This window comes from Entelurus aequoreus, linkage group LG06, assembly GCF_033978785.1.
Source record: "Entelurus aequoreus isolate RoL-2023_Sb linkage group LG06, RoL_Eaeq_v1.1, whole genome shotgun sequence".
NCBI classification, from domain to species: domain Eukaryota; kingdom Metazoa; phylum Chordata; class Actinopteri; order Syngnathiformes; family Syngnathidae; genus Entelurus; species Entelurus aequoreus.
The window spans coordinates 39,216,057-39,241,201 of record NC_084736.1 but is presented as its reverse complement, the minus strand read 5'-3'; the positions used below and the strand labels follow the sequence as shown (position 1 = coordinate 39,241,201).

Sequence of the window (25,145 nt, the reverse complement as noted above, 5' to 3'; positions counted from 1 at the left end):
TAATAAAGGGATAACCTATTGCATATTTGGTCCTTTAGAAATCTACAGGTGCATTGACATTAAAGGGTATTTTTAAAAGGATAAAGTGAAACAAAGTTGTCCTTACGGTTGACATGACGAGGTTATTAAGTAAAACCGAGGGAATGCATATGCGCTGATCTCCTTAGTGAAAGATAATCTCAGGATTACTGAAAGTTGAGGTCCTATGATGGTGATTTAATATCAGGAGTACTGAAGGCTATTTGATTGATTAGCATGCCATTAAAGTCACCTGAAACTGTAGATCGTCCATATATCATCTCGCTGTGACTTGTGCGTTTTTTCTCATTCGAAGGTCAAAAGGACTCACCTTGTGCCTGTGCCAGTCTGAGAGAGAAGGTGCAACACAATATGCTCCAAAGAATCAGGACTTTCCTAGGAAATTGGGGGAAAAAAACAAATAACATGTAAGCACAAAATGGCATCACTCCAAGGCTAACATATGTGGCTTCCCCTAATGTTTCAGTAGATATCCCAGCAGACATTACAGTTGTCCTGATACCAATATTTTGGTACCAGTAACTAATTGTATTTCAATACATACAAAACCTTTCTAAATAAAGGGGACCACAAACAATGTCATCATTGTTTTTATTGTAACAAAAAATCTTAAGGGTACATTAAACACATGTTTATTATTGTAATTTAGTCCTTAAATAAAATAGTGAACATACCAGACAACTTGTCTTTTAGTAGTAAGTAAACGAACAAAGACTCCTAATTAGTCTACTGATGTATGCAGTAACATATTGTGTTTTTTATCTACCTATTATTTTGTCAACATTATGAGGGACAAACTGTAAAAAATAATTATTAATCTACTTGTTCATATACTGTTAATATCTGCTTATTTTCTGTTTTAACATGTTCTATCTACACTTCTGTTAAAATGTAATAATCACTTATTCTTCTCTTCTTTGATAATTGACATTAGTTTTGGATGATACCACACATTTAGGTATCGATGCAATACAAAGTAGTTACAGGATCATACATTGGTCATATTTAAAGTCCTCATGTGTCCAGCAACATATTTACTGCTTTTATAAACATAATATGAATTTTGAAAAAAAGAAAAAAGATTTTGTGACGATAAAAAAACAGAACGTGCAAGATTGTCAGAGACATTTTAAAACAAGCTTTAGTGCACTTTTGTGCATGATGTCACTAAGATGACAAATCAAAACAACACTAAATTAAAGTGCACTTTTTGTACAGAACGCCACTACAATAGTTTAAAACAAATAAAGTGCAGTTTTGTGCACTTTATTTCAATAACTGTCAAATAAAAATTAGCTGCATAATAGGAAATCAAATAGTGTATGTCCTTCGCTATGTGGTAGGTTCCGGCGGACGTTTTCTCCTTATGTCGTGGACTATTTTTTTCATACAGTGTTGATGTGGAAATGGTTGCCTCTGCATTTTGTTGGTGTGGAGTAAGCACTCTTCATTCTCTAGCAGGTGACTTTTCAAATGATGCTACATATTAGCAGTAATGCTACTTTTTGTAGCATTACGCAGCTACGTTTTTGTCCCACACTTGACAAATTACGGTTGTCTGTTCGACATATTCCCGCTTGAAGCCAAACCACCGCCAGACGATGGACCCCCTGCTGTTTTTCTTAGGAATGAATTCTTCCTTCATTTGTTACCAGATTCGCACCTTCTTTCTCTCGTATTACCACTCGCACCACAGCTAACTTTAGCCATGCTGCTACCTCTCTGCTCAGCGAGGGCGTATACGTATGTGACGATGGATCGGGTCGTTATAGACTGAAAGATGCATGTACGGTGGACCTCCTCGCTAGCATGGGAATACTTTGCGGGCTACATCGAGCGGCCTTTGTAGCAGCGGAGTCAAGTACTAGCAGGGACCGCCAATGGAGGCGACGTAAGCGATGTGAGCGGAAGCAGAAGCGGGGATGCCGAGCGGGGCTAACAACAAAGGGAAAAGCTAACCAAAGAAGCGTGGAGTGTCCGGGTAAGAAGTCATTTAAACTAGAACTAGCCAGCGCCAGGCTGGATAATCCCTGCACACATAGAAATTCTCTTAGAATAAAACACAACTCACATAATGTTTTTTCTTTTGTGATGGTGTCAGAGGCAGACATACATTGTACTGAGGTGGCTAACTATGATGCGTTCAGTTTATCGCAGCATCAAGCAAACAATCTGAAAATTCCCGTCGTATCAATTCCTAGATATGGTCGAAAATATTTAAAGTGCACTACGCATAATAAACGCAACATTATTAATTTTGCTACTTCGGATAATTTCAACAAACAATCCTCAAAACAGCCCACTACCTATAATATGGGCTTTTTAAACATAAGATCATTATCTTCCCAAACGTTATTAGTTAATGAGGTCATTAGAGACAACAAACTTGACGTCGTTGGTCTCGCCGAGACCTGGCTCAAACCAGACGATTTCTTTGCGCTAAATGAGGCATCTCCTCCTAACTATATGAATGCACATGTTGCCCGTCCTCTTAAAAGGGGAGGGGGTGTCGCACTAATATACAATGAAAACGATAATTTTACATCTAACCTAAATAATAAATATAACTCGTTTGAGGTGCTCACTATGAGGTTTGTCACACCGCTGCCTCTCCACCTGGCTGTTATCTACCGCCCCCCTGGGCCCTATTCGGACTTCATCAGTGAATTCTCAGAGTTTGTTGCTGATCTAGTGACGCACGCCGACAATATAATCATAATGGGGGACTTTAATATCCATATGAATACCCCATCGGACCCTCCATGCGTGGCGCTCCAGACTATAATTGATAGCTGTGGTCTTACACAAATAATAAATGAACCCACGCATCGCAACGGTAATACGATAGATCTAGTGCTTGTCAGGGGTGTCACCACCTCTAAAGTTACGATACTCCCGTACACTAAAGTAATGTCCGATCATTACCTTATAAAATTCGAAGTTCTGACTCAATGTCAACAAACTAATAATAATAATAATAACTACTATAGCAGCCGCAACATTAATGCTGCCACAACGACGACTCTTACTGACCTACTGCCTTCGGTAATGGCACCATTCCCAAATTATGTGGGCTCTATTGATAACCTCATTAACAACTTTAACGACGCCCTACGCAACACCATTGATAGTGTAGCACCGCTAAAGCTAAAAAGGGCCCCTAAAAGGCGTACCCCATGGTTTACAGAAGAAACTAAAACCCTGAAATTATCATGTAGAAAGCTGGCGTGCGACTAAACTTGAGGTTTTCCATCAAGCATGGAGTGATAGTTTAATAACTTATAAACGCATGCTTACCTCAGCTAAAGCTAAATATTACTCAAATCTCATCCACCTCAACAAAAATGATCCTAAATTTTTGTTTAGTACAGTAGCATCGCTAACCCAACAAGGGACTCCTCCCAGTAGCTCCACCCACTCAGCAGATGACTTTATGAATTTCTTTAATAAGAAAATTGAAGTCATTAGAAAAGAGATTAAAGACAATGCATCTCAGCTACAACTGGGTTCTATTAACACAGATACGACTGTATATACGACGGACACTGCCCTCCAAAATAGTTTTCTCTCTTTGATGAAATAACATTGGAGGAATTGTTAAAATGTGTAAATGGGACAAAACAAACAACATGTTTACTTGACCCAATTCCTGGGAAACTTATCAAGGAGCTTTTTGCATTATTAGGTCCATCAGTGTTAAATATTATAAACTTATCACTTTCCTCTGGCACTGTTCCCCTAGCATTCAAAAAAGCGGTTATTCATCCTCTACTCAAAAGACCTAACCTCGATCCTGACTTCATGGTAAACTACCGGCCGGTGTCCCACCTTCCGTTTATCTCGAAAATCCTCGAAAAAATTGTCGCACAGCAGCTAAATGAACACTTAGCGTCTAACAATCTCTGTGAACCTTTTCAATCCGGTTTCAGGGCAAATCACTCTACGGAGACAGCCCTCGCAAAAATGACTAATGATCTATTGCTAACGATGGATTCTGATGCGTCATCTATGTTGCTGCTTCTTGATCTTAGCGCCGCTTTCGATACTGTTGATCATAATATTTTATTAGAGCGTATCAAAACGCGTATTGGGATGTCAGACTTAGCCTTGTCTTGGTTTAACTCTTATCTTACTGACAGGATGCAGTGTGTCTCCCATAACAATGTGACCTTGGACTATGTTAAGGTGACGTGCGGAGTTCCCCAGGGTTCGGTTCTTGGCCCTGCACTCTTTAGTATTTACATGCTGCCGCTAGGTGACATCATACGCAAATACGGTGTTAGCTTTCACTGTTATGCTGATGACACTCAACTCTACATGCCCCTAAAGCTGACCAACACGCCGGATTGTAGTCAGCTGGAGGCGTGTCTTAATGAAATTAAACAATGGATGTCCGCTAACTTTTTGCAACTCAACGCTAAGAAAACAGAAATGCTGATTATCGGTCCTGCTCAACACCGACATCTATTTAATAATACCACCTTAACATTTGACAACCAAACAATTAAACAAGGCGACTCGGTAAAGAATCTGGGTATTATCTTCGACCCAACTCTCTCGTTTGAGTCACACATTAAGAGTGTTACTAAAACGGCCTTCTTTCATCTCCGTGATTTCGCTAAAATTCGTTCCATTTTGTCCACAAGCGATGCTGAGATCATTATCCATGTGTTCGTTACATCTCGTCTCGATTACTGTAACGTTTTATTTTCGGGCCTCCCTATGTCTAGCATTAAAAGATTACAGATGGTACAAAATGCGGCTGCTAGACTTTTGACAAAAACAAGAAAGTTTGATCATATTACGCCTATACTGGCTCACTTGCACTGGCTTCCTGTGCACCTAAGATGCGACTTTAAGGTTTTACTACTTACGTATAAAATACTACACGGTCAAGCTCCTGCCTATCTTGCCGATTGTATTGTACCATATGTCCAGGCAAGAAATCTGCGTTCAAAGAACTACGGCTTATTAGTGATTCCCAGAGCCCAAAAAAAGTCTGCGGGCTATAGAGCGTTTTCTATTCGGGCTCCAATACTATGGAATGCCCTCCCGGTAAAAGTTAGAGATGCTACCTCAGTAGAAGCATTTAAGTCTCATCTTAAAACTCATTTGTATACTCTAGCCTTTAAATAGACTCCCTTTTTAGACCAGTTGATCTGCCGTTTCTTTTCTTTTCTTTTCTACTCTGCTCCCAACCCGGGGTGGACCGCTAGCCTGTCCATCGGATGGGGACATCTCTACACTGCTGACCCGTCCCCGCTCGGGATGGTTCCTGCTGGCCCCACTATGGACTGGACTTTCACTGATGTGTTGGACTTTCACAATATTCTGTCAGACCCACTCGACATCCATTGCTTTCGGTCTCCCCTAGAGGGGTGCGGGGGGGGGGGGGGGGGGGGGGGGGGGGGTTACCCACATATGCGGTCCTCTCCAAGGTTTCTCATAGTCATTCACATTGACGTCCCACTGGGGTGAGTTTTCCTTGCCCGTATGTGGGCTCTGTACCGAGGATGTCGTTGTGGCTTGTACAGCCCTTTGAGACACTTGTGATTTAGGGCTATATAAATAAACATTGATTGATTGATTGATTGATTGATGTAAGAAGGTGCGCTTGTTTAAGTTTCTGTGAGAAGGAGAGACAAGAAAGTGTGAGAAGAGCCTGTAGTGTAATGCCTGCAGCTAAAAGCAACTGCGTGAGAATGTATACTCGAATATCACGATATAGTCATTTTCTAAATCGCACAGAGACAAACCCGCGATATATCGAGTATATCGATTTATCGCCCAGCCCTAATTGCAGTGCTTTACTAGTACCGGTATACCGTACAACCCTAGCAGACATTGAATACAGATGGGCCGGATTTACTAAAATCCAAACACGAGGCGCTAAACGGCATGTGCAGACTGTAAAATAGCGTGTTGTGCGTGATCTACTAAGACTGTGTGTGCAATTGAATAGTGGTGCTGACCGCCTTATTTCAATGAGGATTTTGCGTGTACTAACGGGGCATCACCACAAAAACACTCAATCATTTCAATCAATATCTTTTATATAACCAGGTCAAATCTCTTTTTCAAGAGTGACTTGGCCAAGAGGGCAGCAAGACAAAGTTACAGAAACACATACAACAACAAAAAAAACAGCAGCAGTTAGACAGCACAATTAAGAAATAAATGACTTACATAGTTTAACATTAAACAATGTATAAAATGGTTCAGTAAAAACAACTTAAAAACAAGTACAAAGCCCAATAGAAACAGTTTCTCAATCCTTCAAAATGGCTTTAAATTCCCCCAAAGTGATGAGTTCAGGTAACCTCAGAACCTTCTGGAAGTTACTCCATGACCAAGGAGCAGCATATCTGAAAGCTTTTGTTTTCCAAGATTTGTTGGGTCAAGGGACAAACATACTAACTAAGTCCTGCCACCTTAAGCTGTAGCGAATGAAGTTTCTACACACAAAAGAACACGACTAAGGGGGAACCAGACCAAGAAGAGATTTATGTATAAAACACAACCATGGAGAAAGTCTCCATACTGACAACAATGGACCGTTGCCTTTGCATTGCCTGCACATTCATGTCATCGTGCTCCTTGTTGCCTTCTGTTGTTATCAAACATGCAGGAGACATGTACCACTTTTTATGGGCATTTTAGAAGCAGCCTTGCAGTGCGTCTAAATTTTAACACACATTTTTTTCAGTTGTATTTATCGCTGAAGGTGCACTTATGGGAGTGAGGCTGCACTTACCGTGCTAAAGACGCAAAAAAAAATGCATACTTCAAGAAGTTTTTTTCATATAAAAGATATGTTAATATATAGGTACGTGAAAATAATAACGACACTAAAGGACACCAAGACAACCAGTCCCCCATCGTGCAGCTATACAATTATAAAAGGATGTTGCTGAATAGACGATATGTCTAATATTCTTTATTTCTGACAGTTCAAATATGTTGGAATGTACGTGTGGGATGGAGGATTCTCGGTCTTTGCAGCATGAGGACTGACTCTGATCAATAAAACGCTGAATGGTGCTCGCACAACGGTGATGAGTGTTGATAAATCACATTGCCTGTGCTGTATAATATAATTATATATATAATTATAAATTTTCCTCCTGCGAGCAGGCATGTGGTTTTTCCGTCTATAGTCGGAAATCCGTCTTTTTTATCTCTGTAAAAATATAACAAAATATTTTCCGTTTTTCTTCGTTTTTTATGACCTACAATGTGTATTAAAATCTTGATCCGTCTCTTTGCCATACCTGCCAACAACTACGGTTTTCCCGTAATGAGTATGTTTTTGTAATCCAGTGGTAAAAACTACGGTTTTCCATTAAAAATGATTAACTTTGGAAGAGGTGGAAAACACATTTAAGAACACATGATTGTGGCAGACATGTGATGACTTTTGCTACAGTATAGCCTGTCTAAATGCTAACTTTCATTTTCAAAGGTGTTTTACAACAAGACAGTAGCTAACATTTTGTTCATTATTTCTACTCTTTACATTTTGACATTGAATAGTTGAATAATTTTAAAACATAAACAACATGACTGCAATATATTTGTTATTTCATGTTCTAAATCACAAATTGCTATTCAGATAAAGGAAGTTAGCTAATAGAATAAACATTGTTTGTACTCTTTATGATTTTTGCATTTGGAGCAGTTACAAGTGGAGAGGGAGTCGAAGAGAGAGACAGCTATAAAATCCAAGGCGTAATCCACTAAAGCAGAATCAAAAAGGAAAATGCCAAAGTAATGTGTAAATAATGTCAATAACTGGATGAAGCATCAGTGGCTGTGAAGTGAACACTAGTAAGGTTGTAAATACGGTGTAGAGTAGGCTCCTGTGGATGTGAACACAAGTTGTAATTACTGTAGTGACTAAATAACATGAAACAGACATAATTATTCATTTGGATGAATGGGGTATGAATTTATGTCAACTTTGTTGACCATTTTTAAATGATTTAAACACTAAAACATATTGAAATGGTGCTTTTTTAATGTTCAATTGCTGAAAAACCAGGAGCTTCGGCCACCCTAGTCTTGTGGGCGTTTTGTTAGCATATATTTTGCATATGAACATTTTTAGGAAGACCGAGCTAAATGTTGCGTGGACCAAGGACACTGATACGAGTGGAAAACGTTCACTTTGTTACTGTCGTAAAAATCCCCATCACATCTGGGTGACATCTCGGCTGGTAAAAATACCATGCAAGCAGTTCATGCAACCCAGCATACGGAGAACCGAGTTCCATCCAACAAAACACTATATCATGAACACTGTCCAATTGGCTCACAAATTTATTGAAATGCTTTTCATGGTGACATTTTTGGTCCGGAATAAAAGATACTGGTGCTCAGAACCAGGGCCAGATATGCAATGCAAAACATACCATCCCTCCCAGTTGCCAGATAATGCATCTATACCAAGCTTTAGTCTGTCTTTGTTCTACTGCGCTTATCTTGTGTAAGGTCAGGATAGAAGCTGGAGCCTACCCTGGCTGACTTGGGGTGTAAGGCTAAGTTTTTAGTTTTTTTTAAGATACTTAACATGGACAATATATACATGCACATATGTACAATATGCACACTGCAAATATATATATGTTCGTATGTATGTATGTATGTATGTATGTATGTATATGTGTATATATATGTATGTATATGCATGTATGTGTATATGTATGTATGTATGTATGTATGTATGTATATATATATATATATATATATATATATATATATATATATATATATATATATATATATATATATATATATATATATATATATATATATATATATATATATATATATATATATATATAAAAGCTGGTCAAAGATCATCTCTGACAAACAAAATCTGTTGTAAAACCGAGTCTCTCACAAGTTTTCTGAACTAAACTCGCAGGCCACCAGTTGAGGAGCACAATTAATGAAAAGGAGAGGACCTAAAATGGATCCTTGAGGAACACTACAAGTATAACAAATGACTACTGACTGCATCTGAAGTAGACAAGTTACAGTAACATCTTTTTACATCAATCACATTACAAAAAAAACAAAAAGGAGAGGACTAAAGGCGGTGCCTTGAGGAACTCCTCAGTTATGTAACTCACAAGTTTGGACGCCAGTGTTCTGTGTTTGCTAGCAAGGTCAAAATGTCAATACAAGGACCTGCCAAAGTGTTTACATGGTCCAACAGCAGCTCTCTGGTGTTTTTAGGAACTTGATGCAAAAAGGTTTGTCTCCCAAGTTTTCAACTAAACCTGGGGGCCGCTATGACGTCATCCCTGCGCAGGATTTGGCCCCTGGGCCACCGGTTGAATAGCTCTGGCCTCGGCTATCTATGATATGTTTAACCAGAAAGTAACTTTGTACAGGAGGCTAAATGTGTTATGTTGAGCCCTACAAAGTGTTTATACTGTAAGTATTGTGTTTATTACACACCAACTCTAACATTCATCTTAGTTGTACTTTTCATGACCACATTTGGAGGTGCTGAAATCGCCATGTTAAACCGCCAATGCTAATAGTAGCCTGTCTACGGCAAATCTAATGTAAAATAGCAGCTAGCTAGCTCATTTCGAAAGAGTGTTTTCAAGCAAGAATACTTGCTTTGTTGGTGTTGAAAACTGCAACATTACTAAGGGGGAGTTTGGTTGCGTTTCCTTGAGCCGGTGTTTAGTCTGCAACCGGACGTGACGACACGTGCAACAAAGTCTTTTTGTAAGGTTAAATTCCGGGGGCTGAGCTGCCAGTTTTTTTTTTTACCATAAGATCTATTGTCATTTTTACAGTGGACAATTTGATGGATAACTTCCTTTCAAATCGTAAGTTTTTTTTTTAACAAAAAGAGTTTTAAATGTATGATAATGTATTGTTTATATTATTAGATAATATTAAAGTTCATAAGACATACATTTGTATGCAGTATGTGTATTTTTTTAATTTCTATTTAGGGTTGTACTGTATACTGGTACTAGTATAGTACCGCGATACTAATAAATCGTATTTGGTACTATACCTCCTCTAAATAGTACTGGTCCCGCCACGTCGTAACATTGCTGGTTTTATGAGCAGAGGATCATGTTCGGCAGCGCACACACACAGAGTACTTACAAGCAGACACAGTGTGTAGACAGAAAAGGGAGAATGGATGCACTTTGGTGTAAAAAGTAAAGATAAAGGTGAAGTTATAACACTGAAACGCCCTCAAGAAGAGGTGCTTTAAGACATGGCTAGCTAGCTAGCAGCTAACATCCATCCGCAGTCGGCAGTGTTTTAGCTACTTCTAAATCACTAATCCTCGCCTCCATGGCCACAAATAAAGTACGTTTCTTACAAGTACCATTGTCACTGGAGGACGAGGAATAGCTAAACATGCTTCACTACACACCCTAGGAGGATACAGTAGCTCACCGGCGTCACAATGTAAACAAACGCCATGGGTGGATCTACACCTGACATCCACTGTAATGATACCAAGTACAAGAGCATATTTAGTCGATACTACTATGATTGCATCTATATTTTTTATTGTCATTTTTTTCCTTTTTTTAAAATTCATATTATGTTTATAAAGTCAGGAAATATGTCCCTGGACACATGAGGACTTTGAATATGACCAATGTATGACCCTGTAACTACTTGGTATTGGATCGATACCTAAATGTGTGGTATCATCCAAAACTAATGTAAAGTATCAAAGAAGAAAATAATAAGTTATTATTACATTTTAAGAGAAGTGTAGAGAGAACTTGTTGAAACAGAAAATAAGCAGATATTAACAGCAAATGAACAAGTGGATTAATAATATTTTTTTACAGTTTGTCCCTCATTATGTAGACAAAATAATAGAATGATGAATAACACAACATGTTACTGCATACGTCAGCAGACTAATTAGGAGTCTTTGTTTGTTTACTTACTACTAAAATACAAGTTGTTTAGGATGTTTACTATTTTCTTTAAGGACTAAATTACAATACTAATTATATGTTTTATGTACCCTGAGATTTTTTGTTCAAAAAAAGACAATTACATTTTGGTCCCCTTTTATTCATAAAAGTATCGACAAGTATCGAAATACATTTTGCTACCGGTACCAAAATATTGGTATGGGGACAACCCTATTTCCAGTATTTTTGTTATCATATTTCCAGGCTTTTGCGGGCCACGCAAAATGAAGTGGCGGGCCAGATCTGGCCCCCGGGCCTTGAGTTCGACACAGATGTTAAAACAACTGTACTGTACACAAGCAAGCAAAGAAGGATATGATGCAACATGTTTGGTTATTTCCGCTCCTCTCATTGGGCTGGTGTGCAGCCAATAATCAGAAGACGTGGGAGGAGAGATAAGACCAGCGTCTCCTCCTCTCATACATTTTCTCTCTTTTAAACAAAGTCAGCAAAAAGCACAACTTTTCCCACGTACTGTACATTGTACTGTACATTGTCACACGCAATAATGCACGACTGGAGCACACGTAAAAAAAGTGATGGTAAATATTCTCACTCACCCCCCTACTCCTTTTAGTTGGGAGTGTGGGCCATTGTCCGGCTCCATGGCAGTTACTTCATTCTCTCCTGCTGGGGCTCACTCCTGTCCTCATCATGCATGGCAGCTCTCTCCATTCCCATCAAGCAAAGTCAAATTATAAAAATAAAACAAAGTTGCAGCTGTAGTGTCGGCATCAACTTCCACCTGTGCGCCTTTCTCCGAGTGCTCTCTTCCTCTGTGCCTCTTCTGGGTCACATTCACGCCGGCTTTGCGTGTGTTTGTGTGTGTGTGATTGTGCGTGTGTGTGTGTGTGTTGTGTGTGTGCAAACTTCCAGAAAAACCTCCCTCTGTCGCTGTGGAGCTGCAGCAGGGACTGAAGGTGTGTCCTCTCTCATTGCAGTGTGTGTGTGTGTGTGTGTGTGTGTGTGTGTGTGTGTGTGTGTGTGTGTGTGTGTGTGTGTGTGTGTGTGTGTGTGTGTGTGTGTGTGTGTGTGTGTGTGTGTGTGTGTGTGTGAGTGTGTGTGTGTGTGTGCGTGCAGCCTCCTCCAACTGCTGTTGGGGGGCTGCGGAGCTCCTCTGGCGTGTGTAAATGGGAGATTTACAATAATCCTCATTGTATTTTCTGCCATTTTTGGGTTTTCTCTGGACTCCTGATGAGGTTTTGAGACGTTTCTTGCAACCACAAGACCAGTATTGTGCTGTCGAAGCAAAACAGTTTTTAAAAACATTTAGTGTAAGCGTCCCCCCCTTACGACATTTTAGCGAAAAAACGTTTTCGAAAAATATGCATTTTCTGCCATTTTACGGATTTTGTCGGGAATTTTGATGAGGTTTTGAGACATATCCTACAACTACAGGACCAGTATTGTGCTGCTGAAGCAAGTCCGTTTTTTAAATTTTTGTGTAAGGCCCTTACGACATTTTAGCGAAAAAACGTTTTCGAAAAATATACATATTCTGTAATTTACGGGTTTGTCGGGACTTCTAAAGAGGTTTTGAGACATCTCCTACAACTACCGGACCAGTATTGTGCTGCTGAAGAAAGACTGTTTTTTTAATTTGTGTGTAAGGGTCCCCCCATATGACATTTTAGCGAACATTTTTTTTCCCAAAAATATGAATTTTCTGCCATTTCACGGATTTTGTCGGGAATTTTGATTAGGTTTTGAGACGTCTCCTACAACTACAGGACCAGTTTTGTGCTGCTGAAGCAAGACCGTTTTTTAAATTTTTGTGTAAGGGTCCACCCTTCCGACATTTGAGCAAAAAAAAGTTTTCAAAAAATATGCTGTGGAGGGAGAGTGTGATCAGCGCGCCTGCAGGAGCAAAGGTCACCGCCTCTGTCGATGGTGTTGAGGGCGGAGCACCATCGGCTTGGGGCGGGGCATGTGCTACGTGGTAATCTAATCATCTGTTCTCTTTAACAGTGAGCGGTCAGTGGAGGAGAGGTGGTGGGAGAGACTGAAGAGAAAACGTCTGAAAAGATTGTTAATTGCTATACATGCACATTGAAACTTTGCTAAAACGGCACACCTGGCTCCTGTGACGTGAGTAAACGTGGAATGCGTAGGAAACGACTTCCACATCTGGCGCCCAACGAAAAAAAAAAACAAAAAAAAAACTGCAATGTCTTCACCGAGCCCAATAGAGGCACTGGGACAGCTCCTGGCGGAGGTGTCTACTGCGAACCACCAGCAGATGGAGGCTATGCAAAGCCAAATAGCGCAGCAGAGCCAGATTCTGCGGCCGCTGACCAAGAGGGCCAGAGCGGGGACACCCACAGCAGCGAGGCCGACATTGGCGGCAGTGGGGATGCACAGAATGGCGGAGACAGAAGATCCGCAAAACTTCATGGACATGTTTGAGGCGACAGCAAAAGCATGTGAATGGCCGGAGGAAGAGTGGGCGGTGCGGCTGTTGCCGCTACTGGCAGGAGAGGCTCAGCGAGCAGCACTCAGCCTGCCACCAGCGTCCCGGGTGAGCTACCGGGACATGAGGAGGGCGGTACTGGACCGGACGGGAGGATCCAAGGAGGACCACAGACGCCAGTTCCGGACCATGCGACTCGGCCAGGAAGAGCGGCCTTTCGCCCTGGGCCAGCAGTTGAGGGACGCAACAACGAGATGGCTGCAACCCGGACAAGTCGGGGAGGTGATCGAGCAGATCATTCTGGAACAATTCCTGGAGGCGATCCCGGACGTCAGCTTGGATCCGCTACCATCGGCCCCAAGGCGTGGCAGCGGCAGTAGCCTTGGCGGAGGACCACCTGTCCGTCCACCGGGAAAAAGGGAAAGAGGAGAAGGCCACAGTAGGTGCGGAGCGGCCTGTTCCGGCGCCGCGCAGGATGCGTTTGCTGCCGGCCGAGGGAGCCCAGCCGTGGCCACGGCCACGAAACAACCCTGTATTGTTTTCTCCTCCTCAGGGCCCGATCGCTGTCGACACTGTGTTTCCCCCGCAAACGGCACGTCGAATGCCTGGGCAGGTGTGCTGGAGGTGTGGGCGGCTCGGACACCTGCAGCGGGAGTGTCCAACCATGGAGGTGTAGCAGGTGATTCTGGTTGGCGACCCTCCGGCGCCCTCCCTCGGGCCAGGAGAGACATACTATGTACCGGTAAGGATACAAGGGAGTATACACCGGGCGATGGTTGATTCGGGCTGCGAGCAGTCCATGATTCACCAAAACCTGGTTCGACCAGGGGCGTTGAAAAGGTCACATGGGTGCGGGTTAAATGTGTGCATGGGGACATTCACTAGTATCCTATGGTGCGGGTGGAAATTTTTTTCAAGGGAGAAAAGCATAATGTGAAGGTGGCTGTAAATTCGCGCCTAACGCACCCTGTAATCTAGGGAACTAATTGGCTTTGCGCTAGTCCTGGTGGATTACGCAACGCGCTATCCCGAAGCAGTACCGCTGTGCTCATCTCTGCAAAGAGTGTCACGCAGGCACTGTTTCAAGTTATCTCCCGAGTTGGAATCCCAAAAGAAATTCTGACTGGCCAGGGCACGTCCTTTATGTCACGCACGTTAAAGGAGCTGTACGGATTATTGGGGATCAAATCCATTCGGACCAGCGTTTACCACCCACAGACTGATGGGCTGGTAGCGCGGATGAATAGAACCTTGAAATCCATGATCCGAAGTTCGTACACAAGGACAAACCAAATTGGCATAAATGGTTAGATACCATGTTATTTGCAGTGCGGGAGGTGCCCCAGGCCTCCACAGGGTTTTCCCCATTTGAACTGTTGTTCGGCAGGAAGCTGCGCAGGGTGTTGGATCTAGTTAAAGAAAGCTGGGAGGAAGGTCCAAGCTCCAGTAAAAATTTAATTCAATACGTCATGGACTTGAGAGCAAAACTCCACACATTGGGGCACTTGTCACGTGAGAATTTTCTCCAAGCTTAAGAACAACAACAGTGCCTGTATAACAAGGGGACACAACTCAGACAATTTTCACCGGGAGAGAAAGTACTTGTATTACTCCCAACATCCAGCTCCAAATTACTCGCCAAGTGGCAAGGACCCTTTGTGGTCACACGACGAATAGGTGACGTGGATTACGAGGTCAGGCGGTCTGACCGGGGCGGGGCAACCCGAATATACCACCTCAACCTACTACAAGGTTGGAGGGAGGCGGAGCCTGTCTCCATGGTGACGGCGATAGCGGAGTGTGAGGAACTGGGTCCGGAGGTTCCCTCCTCCCCCCGGCCCTTCCCTCTCCGCTGTGATAATCATCTTACGGCGTCACAGAAAGCAGATGTGGCCAATTTGCAGCAGCATTTTGCTGACGTGTTCTCCCCCCTGCCAGGCCGCACAAACCTCACCCAGCATCACATAGAGACCAGCCCAGGCGTGATGGTGAGGTCTCGTCCCTATAGACTACCCGAACACAAGCGCAAAGTAGTTCGGGAGGAATTAAAAGCCATACTGGAATTGGGAGTGATAGAAGAGTCACACAGTGCATGGTGCAGCCCCATAGTTCTGGTAGGGAAGAAAGATGGGTCTGTGCGGTTCTGTGTGGACTACCGCAAGGTAAATGATGTGTCACATTTTGACGCCTACCCAATGCCCCGGGTCGACGAGCTCCTGGACCGGTTGGGCACTGCTCGTTTTTTCACGACACTGGATTTGACTGAGGGCTACTGGCAGATACCCTTGTCTCCGGAGTCTAAGGAAAAAACGTAATTCTCCACTCCGGAAGGTTTATACCAATACGTGACCCTTCCGTTCGGCTTGTTTGGTGCGCCCGCCACATTTCAGAGACTTATGGACCGGGTACTGCGGCCCCACGCGGCATATGCTGCCGCCTATCTGGATGATGTCATCATCCAGGGGAACAACTGGGCGGGGAATATGCAGAGAGTAGGGGTGGAACTCGAGTCCCTGAGGCGGGTGGGGCTCACCGCCAACCCGGGGAAGTGCGCGGTTGGCCGGAGGGAGGTACAGTATCTGGGGTACCACTTGGGGGAAGGTCAGGTGCAGCCTCAGATGGACAAAGCCGCGGCAGTTGCGGCCTGCCCCACCCCGAAGACGAAAAAGGAGGTGAGGCAGTTTTTAGGGCTGGTGGGCTACTACCGGAGGTTCGTCCCCCGGTTTGCGGACCTGACCAGCCCACTAACTGACCTCACCCGAAAAGGTGCTCCACATCTGGTCCAGTGGACGGAGCAGTGCCAGCAGGCATTCGAGAAGGTGAGGAAAGCACTTTGCGAGGAGCCGGTACTGCACATGCCTGATTTTTCTATCCCATTTTGTTTACTGCCCGACGGACGCGTCGGACGCGTCGGGCAGAGGGCTGGGAGCTGTTTTATCCCAGCAGCGGGGGGGCACCGACCACCCGGTCCTGTACATCGGCAGAAAATTATCGGAAAGAGAGGCCAGATATAGCACAGTGGAGAGAGAGTGCCTCGCCATCCGGTGGGCGGTCGGTGCCCTCTGGTACTACCTGCTGGGACGCCCGTTCAGCCTCTACTCGGACCACAAACCCCTCCAATGAAAGATGCCGACGCGCGGATCTCCCGTTGGTATCGCGCTTTACAACCCTACAATTTCAGAGTGATCCATAGGCCGGGGGCGCAGATGGCCGTGGCGGGCTTCCTCTCCCGCTATCATGCGGGAGGGGGAGTAGGCGCGGCCGGACAATATCCCGGCCTAAGTCTGGCGGTGGAGGTATGTGGAGGGAGAGTGTGATAAGCGCGCCTGCAGGAGCAAAGGTCACCGCCTCTGTCGATAGTGTTGAGGGCGGAGCACCAGCGGCATGTGCTGTCGGCAAGACACAGCTGGCAGGTGATTAGATTTCATAGGTGGTACGTGGTAATCTAATCATCTGTTGTCTTTAACAGTGAGCGGTCAGTGGAGGAGAGGCGGTGGGAGAGACTGGAAAGAACATGTCTAAAAATATAGTTAATTGCTATACATGCACATTAAAACTTTGCTGCCGCCTGGCATCTGTGACGTGAGTAAACGTGGAACGCGTAGGAAACAACTTCCACATATGCATATTCTGGCATTTTCGGGTTTTGTCGGGACTCCTGATGAGGTTTTGAGATGTCTTCTACAACAAAAGGACCAGTATTGTGCTGCTGAGGCAAGACAGTTTTTAAAAAAATGTTTGTAAGCGTCCCCCATTACGACATTTTAGCGAAAAAAAGTTTTCAAAAAATATGACTTTTCTGCCATATTACGGATTTAGTCGGGAATTTTGATGAGGTTTTGAGACGTCTCCTACAACTACAGGACCAGTATTGTGCTGCAAGTCAGTCTAAAAATTGAGTCTTTCCCAGAACCTCAATAGCATTTGTAGCTGTATTGACAGGGAAATAACGCCCTCCAAAGAGCACCACTTATTGGACATGCAGCACCCCCCCAGAATGGGGTCACCTTAGTAGGTGACCTGGGATCAAATGAGGATTATTGTACAACACCCAAAACCAGTGAAGTTGGCACGTTGTGGAATTGGTAAATAAAAACAGAATACAATGATTTGCTTATCCTTTTCACCTTTCAGCATTAATGGTGCCTTCACAGATGTGTAAGTTACCCATGCCTTGGCCACTAATACACCCCCATACCATCACAGATGCTGGCTTTTACACTTTGCGCCTAGAACAATCCGGATGGTTCTTTGCCTCTTTGATCCGGAGGACACGACGTCCACAGTTTCCAAAAACAATTGGAAATGTGGAATCGTCAGACGACAGAACACTTTTCGACTTTGCATCAGTCCATCTAAGATGAGCCGGGACCTGAGTGTTGTTGATAAATGGCTTTGGCTTTGCATAGTAGAGTTTTAACTTGCACTTACAGATGTAGCGACCAACTGTAGTTACTGACAGTGGTTTTCTGAAGTGTTCCTGAGCCCATGTGGTGATATCCTTTACACACTGATGTCGCTTTTTGATGCAGCACCGCCTGAGGGATCGAAGGTCCGTAATATCATCGCTTACAACATGCAGTGATTTTTCCAGATTCTCTGAACCTTTTGATGATATTACGGAGCGTGGATGGTGAAATCCCTAAATTCCTTGCAATAGCTGGTTGAGAAATGTTGTTCTTAAACAATTTGCATTTGTTGACAAAGTGGTGACCCTCGCCCCATCCTTGTTTGTGAATGACTGAGCATTTCATGGAAGCTGCTTTTACACCCAATCATGGCACCCACCTGTTCCCAATTAGCCTGTTCACCTGTGGGATGTTCCAAATAAGTGTTTGATGAGCATTCCTCAACTTTTTCAGTCTTTTTTGCCACTTGTGCCAGCTTTTTTGAAACATGTTGCAGGCATCAAATTCCAGTTTGAATGTTAATGATCTTGTCTTTGCAGTCTGTTCAATTGAATAAAAGTTGAAAAGGATTTGTAAATCATTGTATTCTCTTTTTATTTACCATTTATACAACGTGACAACTTCACTGCTTTTGGGTTTTGTACTACTAGTGATGATGATTGATTGATTGATTGAGACTTTTATTAGTAGGTTTCACAGTGAAGTACATATTCCGTACAATTGACCACTAAATGGTAACACCCGAATACGTTTTTCAACTTGTTTAAGTCGGGGTCCACTTAAATTGATTCATGATACAGATATATACTATCATATATACTATCATCATAATACAGTCATCACACAAGATAATCACATTGAATTATTTACATTATTTACAATCAGGGGTGTGGAGGGGGGCGGGGGGTAGGATATGGACAGCAAGTAGTGGACATAGAGAGAGAGAGAGAGAGAGAGAGAGAGAGAGAGAGAGAGAGAGAGAGAGAGAGAGAGAGAGAGAGAGAGAGAGAGAGAGAGAGATCAGAAGGCATAAGAAAAACAAAAACTATCTGCATTTGATTGTTTACATTTGATTATTAGCATTTGATTATTAGCAATCCGGGGAGGGTGTTAGTTTAGGGTTGTAGCTGCCTGGAGGTGAACTTTTATTGCGGTTTTGAAGGAGGATAGAGATGCCCTTTCTTTTATACCTGTTGGGAGTGCATTCCACATTGATGTGGCATAGAAAGAGAATGAGTTAAGACCTTTGTTAGTTCGGAATCTGGGTTTAACGTGGTTAGTGGAGCTCCCCCTGGTGTTGTGGTTATGGCGGTCATTTACGTTAAGGAAGTAGTTTGACATGTACTTCGGTATCAGGGAGGTGTAGTGGATTTTATAGACTAGGCTCAGTGCAAGTTGTTTAACTCTGTCCTCCACCTTGAGCCAGCCCACTTTAGAGAAGTGGGTAGGAGTGAGGTGGGATCTGGGGTGGAGGTCTAGAAGTAACCTGACTAGCTTGTTCTGAGATGTTTGGAGTTTAGATTTGAGCGTTTTGGAGGTGCTGGGGTACCAGGAGGTGCATGCGTGATCGAAAAAGGGTTGAACGAGAGTTCCCGCCAGAATCCTTATGGTGCTTTTGTTGACCAGAGAGGAGATTCTGTAGAGAAATCTTGCTCGTTGGTTAACCTTTCTGATTACCTTGGTTGCCATTTTAATCACAGGAAAGGTTAGCCTCTAGAATGGAACCTAGGTAGGTGACCTCATCTTTCCTGGTGATAACAATGTCACCCACTTTTATAGTGAAGTCATTGACTTTCTTAAGGTTGATGTGGGACCCAAACAGGATGGATTCCGTTTTACCCAAGTGTATGGATAGCTTGTTGTCAGCGAGCCAGGTGCAAGTTCTACAGAGTTCAGCACTGAGGATTTTCTCCACCTGTGACTTGTCTTTGTCGGATACCAGCAGGGCAGAGTCATCCGCAAACAAAAACAATTCACAGTCGCATGCCGATGACATGTCGTGTATGTATATTAGGAACAGTAAAGGTCCCAATATACTGCCTTGGGGGACTCCACAGCTCACCGAGAGGGGGGGGGGACACGGTGCCGTTCACCTCTACCACCTGCTCCCTCCCCTCCAAGTAAGATTGCATCCAGCTCCATGAGGTTTTGTTAAATCTGATTGCTCTGAGCTTATCCAACAGTATAGCGTGGTTAACGGTGTCAAAGGCCTTCTGAAGGTCCAGCATGACCATGCCGCAGTATTTGCCCGCGTCCACCTCATGTTTGATGTGGTCGGTCAGATAGAGAAGGCATGTGTCAGTGGAGTGGTTAGTTCTGAAGCTGGATTGGAATTTGTACATGAATTTATTAGTGGCAAGGTAACTATCGACCTGTTCATGAACTATTTTCTCTATTACTTTCGAAATGGAACTGAGAATAGAAACAGGTCGGTAGTTGCCAGGTTCCAATTTGCTTCCTTTTTTAAAGAGGGGAGTTACTCTTCCTATCTTAAAATCTTTTGGTACTTGGCCTTGTGTAATTGATAGGTTTATTATGTGCGTGATGATCAGGGCAATGATGGAGGCGGAGTCCCTGAGGAATCTGGAGGGATTATTATCAAGGCCGGTGGCCTTGTTAGGGTGGAGCGCGCTCAATTTTTTAAACACCTCATCAGCTGTGACCATTTCTAATTTGAAATCATCGTTGGATACTCCTAGCTTTCTGTAGAAGGCTTTAATGTGTTCTACACCAAAGCGACCAGAGTGGTGGGACAGATGATGATGATGGAGGCAGGGATCATACAACAACGTGCACAGTATGCAATAATCAATGTGTAGGTAGAAAATAGTGTTGCAGAAACAAAACAACCCCGACACAGGCGCATAGCGACAAACACAACTTACGTCACAGTTGTCAAACTCAAGGCCCGGGGGCCAGATGTGGCCCGCCACTTCATTTTATGTGGCCCTGGAACCCTTGAAATAATATGTTTTAATAAAGTACTGTAACTTTTCTTACTAAATGTAATATTTCTTTATATTTTGTGTGATTACTCAATGTAATCGCAAATGATGTTAACTTCAATGTTGTCTAATTATGCACAAATATATGATCGAAACATTCAAACAATTTTTTAAATAGAAATAAATACTAATAATAATGATTTCAAAGCAAGTTATTCATCAAAGTGTGCAATGTAAAAGTAGCAATAGATTTCATGGTCAAATTGTGAAATTTAATGTGGTTTTTACAGCCTTTATCTCTAAATGAAAAAAAAAACTGTACTTTATTTTACTGTAATAAACTGTGGTGCCATTTTGGCATTTACAGTAATACACCCAAAAATATACACTTGTTGATTTGCGGTAAAAACAAACAAACTGGCAGCTCAGGTGCCAACATTGTACTGTAAAATTGTAGTTTTTTAAATCTATAGTAAAAAAAAAAAACAGTAAAACAGTAAAATTCAGTCAACTGAACTGCCTTTTTTTTTTTTTTTACCATAAAAACAGCAGTACTGTTTTTCTATTTACAGTAACATACACTACATTTTGAGGTGAAATTATTGCAACTAACCATAATTTTTTTTACATTTTGTTTAAAAAAAGAATACTAATAAAATGCCCCACCGGGGCCAAACATAACTGCAATGTGGCCCTCAGTGAAAACGACTTTGACACCTTTGACCTTCGTCAACAACTACCACTAATCATTAGGGGTGCACACAAAAATCCATTCGAATCCGAATCGCGATTCTTACTCATCCATATTCTAAATAGTTTCAAAATGTTTGAAAATTGATGTAAAAAAAACAAAACAAAACATTTTTTTCAATGTATTTACTTTTTAAATTAGAAATCAACTTGGCACACTGACAAAACTTAACCTATTGTTCCTATAACAATCTACAAGGTTAATGCAGTTTGCTTCTCTTTCTTCCCCTCCATTTATCTGCTTTATTTTGTATTTCAAGTTATCATTACATATATGTATTGTTGCATTTGAACAACTGTATTGTTGATAGTACAGGTCATTATTGTTATTATTCATATCAATAGTGATATTTCTATTAGTATTTGTATTGCTCCATTTGTAGTGTAACAATGTTCATTGTCATTTATGTATTATTTATTTCACTAACTGCTTCTTTGGTATCACTTTTACTATCATATTTGTACAAATCCTATTTGCTGATGTTGCTCTATTGTTGTTGTTGTTGTTGTTGTTGTTGTTATTGTTGTGTTTGTTGTTGTTGTCTCTCCCATTTACCACAAAACTTTCCTCCAGAAGGTCTTATCTTTCTCCATGTGATGTCAGATGAAACAAAAATTGAGCTGTTTGGCCACAATACCCAGCAATATGTTTGGAGGAGAAAATGTGAGGCCTTTAATCCCAGGAACACCATTCCTACCGTCAAGCATGGTGGTGGTAGTATTATGTTCTGGGCCTGTTTTGCTACCAATGCAACTGGTGCTTTTCAGAGAGTAAATGGGACAATGAAAAAGGAGGGTTACCTCCAAATTCTTCACGACAACCTAAAATCATCAGCCTGGAGGTTGGGTCTTGGGCGCAGTTGGGTGTTCCAACAGGACAACGACCCCAAACACACGTCAAAAGTGGTAAAGGAATGGCTAAATCAGGCTAGAATGAAAGTTTTAGAATGGCCTTCCCAAAGTCCTGACTTAAACGTGTGGACAATGCTGAAGAAACAAGTCCATGTCAGAAAACCAACACATTTCGCTGAACTGCACCAATTTTGTCAAGAGGAGTGGTCAAACATTCAACCAGAAGCTTGTGGATGGCTACCAAAAGTGCCTTATTGCAGTGAAACTTGCAAAGGGACATGTAAGCAAATATTAACATTGCTGTATGTATACTTTTGACCCAGCAGATTTGCTCACATTTTCAGTAGACCCATAATGAATTCATAAAAGAAGCAAACTTCATGAATGTTTTTTGTGACCAACAAGTATGTGCAGCATCGCGTGGACATCGGGGGCGGTACCTCTGGATTGGCAGACCGGGGTGGTGGTTCCTCTCTTTAAGGAGGGGAACCGGAGGGTGTGTTCTAACTATCGTGGGATCACACTCCTCGGCCTTCCCGGTAAGGTCTATTCGGGTGTGCTGGAGAGGAGGCTACGCCGGATAGTCGAACCTCGGATTCAGGAGGAACAGTGTGGTTTTCGTCCTGGTCGTGGAACTGTGGACCAGCTCTATACTCTCGGCAGGGTCCTTGAGGGTGCATGGGAGTTTGCCCAACCAGTCTACATGTGTTTTGTGGACTTGGAGAAGGCATTCGACCGTGTCCCTCGGGAAGTCCTGTGAGGAGTGCTCAGAGAGTATGGGGTATCGGACTGTCTGATTGTGGCGGTCCACTCCCTGTATGATCAGTGCCAGAGTTTGGTCCGCATTGCCGGCAGTAAGTCGGACACGTTTCCAGTGAGGGTTGGACTCCGCCAAGGCTGCCCTTTGTCACCGATTCTGTTCATAACTTTTATGGACAGAATTTCTAGGCGCAGTCAAGGCGTTGAGGGGATCTGGTTTGGTGGCTGCAGGATTAGGTCTCTGCTTTTTGCAGATGATGTGGTCCTGATGGCTTCATCTGGCCCGGATCTTCAGCTCTCGCTGGATCGGTTCGCAGCTGAGTGTGAAGCGACTGGGATGAGAATCAGCACCTCCAAGTCCGAGTCCATGGTTCTCGCCCGGAAAAGGGTGGAGTGCCATCTCCGGGTTGCGGAGGAGACCCTGCCCCAAGTGGAGGAGTTCAAGTACCTTGAGCCGGAAGGCAAAGCTCTCAATTTACCGGTCGATCTACGTTCCCATCCTCGCCTATGGTCATGAGCTTTGGGCTATGACCGAAAGGACAAGATCACGGGTACATGTGGCCGAAATGAGTTTCCTCCGCCGGGTGGCGGGGCTCTCCCTTAGAGATAGGGTGAGAAGCTCTGCCATCCGGGGGGAGCTCAAAGTAAAGCCGCTGCTCCTCCACATCGAGAGGAGCCAGTTGAGGTGGTTCGGGCATCTGGTCAGGATGCCACCCGGACGCCTCCCTAGGGAGGTGTTTAGGGCACGTTCAACCGGTAGGAGGCCACGGGGAAGACCCAGGACACGTTGGGAAGACTATGTCTCCCGGCTGGCCTGGGAACGCCTCGGGATCCCCCGGGAAGAGCTGGACGAAGTGGCTGGGGAGAGGGAAGTCTGGGTTTCCCTGCTTAGGCTGCTGCCCCCGCGACCCGACCTCGGATAAGCGGAAGAAGATGGATGGATGGATGGATGGATGGAAGTATGTGCTCCAATCACTCTATCACAAAAAAATAAGAGTTGTAGAAATGATTGGAAACTCAAGACAGCCATGACATTATGTTCTTTACAAGTGTATGTAAACTTTTGACCACGACTGTATGTATATATGTATGAAATAAAAGAAAAGTAAATTTGTTTTTAGGCCATATCCATGCAACCAGAAGGAGCTTTTCTAACCTCTAACCAGTTTTGATAAAGTTTCATTGTAATAATGCCAATAAATAGATTTACCTAATATGTATTAATAAAGTTATTTATCCATCCATCCATTTTCTACTGGTTGTCCTTATTTAGGGTCGTGTGGGTGCTGGAGCCTATCTCAGCTGCATTCGTGCGGAAGGCGGCGTACACCCTGGACAAGTCGCCACCTCATCAGAGGGTCAACACAGATTACTTAAAAAAAAAAAAAAATGCTTGTGAATTGCATTTGCGTCAAAATATTGGGGTCTTTTTTCGGGTTACCTTACTTTCCAAACTTTAGGACGCACTGGAATATAAGCCCCGCCTACAAATTTTTAAAAGAAAACTAAATGTTTCCATATATTGGCCGCACCGGACTTTAAGCCGCAGATATACACCGCTACGTTGTGAGATTAAATATTTACACATGATGAAAAGTCCATAGATCTGCCGCGTCGTCGTATGAGCCTCAGGGTTCAGAGCACAGGAAAAAGTATCGGCTTTCATTCCTGAAAATATGGTAATTTAAATCATTTTTGCAAACAATTGACTGTGGTTAATCACGATCAATCTAAATAAAAAAATAAAAACATTCGAGACCACTAATTTACATTTGAACTAACTTAATGCCAAATACCAAATATAACTGTCAAAAAAAAAAGTGCAAACAAAAATACTGCTCCACCACTTTGGTCATAATTTTTGCACTTAAAAACATTATCTCTGACTTTAGCTCCAGACTATGGAGCCCCTAAAGGGACATGGGTATTTTTTTTTTTAGACATGTATCTCGTGCGCACGAGAAAACTATCTCGTGCGCACGAGAAACTTTCTCGTGGCCACTAC

General features: G+C 43.0%; 2 protein-coding genes across 2 annotated transcripts in view; one reads left to right on the top strand and one right to left on the bottom strand.

Annotated features, from left to right (window-relative positions):
* LOC133652217 (collagen alpha-1(XXVII) chain B-like) overlaps window positions 1–11,765 on the bottom strand; it is a 276,843-nt gene extending 265,078 nt beyond the window's left edge. The window contains exons 1-2 of the mRNA XM_062050720.1: window positions 11,576–11,765; window positions 350–414 (exon numbers count right to left, since the gene is read on the bottom strand). Coding sequence (XP_061906704.1) covers window positions 350–414; window positions 11,576–11,622 — 112 coding nt within the window. The 5' untranslated portion in view covers window positions 11,623–11,765. The remainder of the gene's footprint in view (window positions 1–349; window positions 415–11,575) is intronic.
* LOC133652731 (uncharacterized) overlaps window positions 333–25,145 on the top strand; it is a 31,399-nt gene continuing 6,586 nt past the window's right edge. Inside the window, exons 1-5 of the mRNA XM_062051783.1 lie at window positions 333–446; window positions 12,984–13,868; window positions 13,979–14,104; window positions 15,125–15,413; window positions 15,816–15,917. Of these exons, the coding sequence (XP_061907767.1) occupies window positions 13,183–13,868; window positions 13,979–14,104; window positions 15,125–15,413; window positions 15,816–15,917 (1,203 nt within the window). The 5' untranslated portion in view covers window positions 333–446; window positions 12,984–13,182. The remainder of the gene's footprint in view (window positions 447–12,983; window positions 13,869–13,978; window positions 14,105–15,124; window positions 15,414–15,815; window positions 15,918–25,145) is intronic.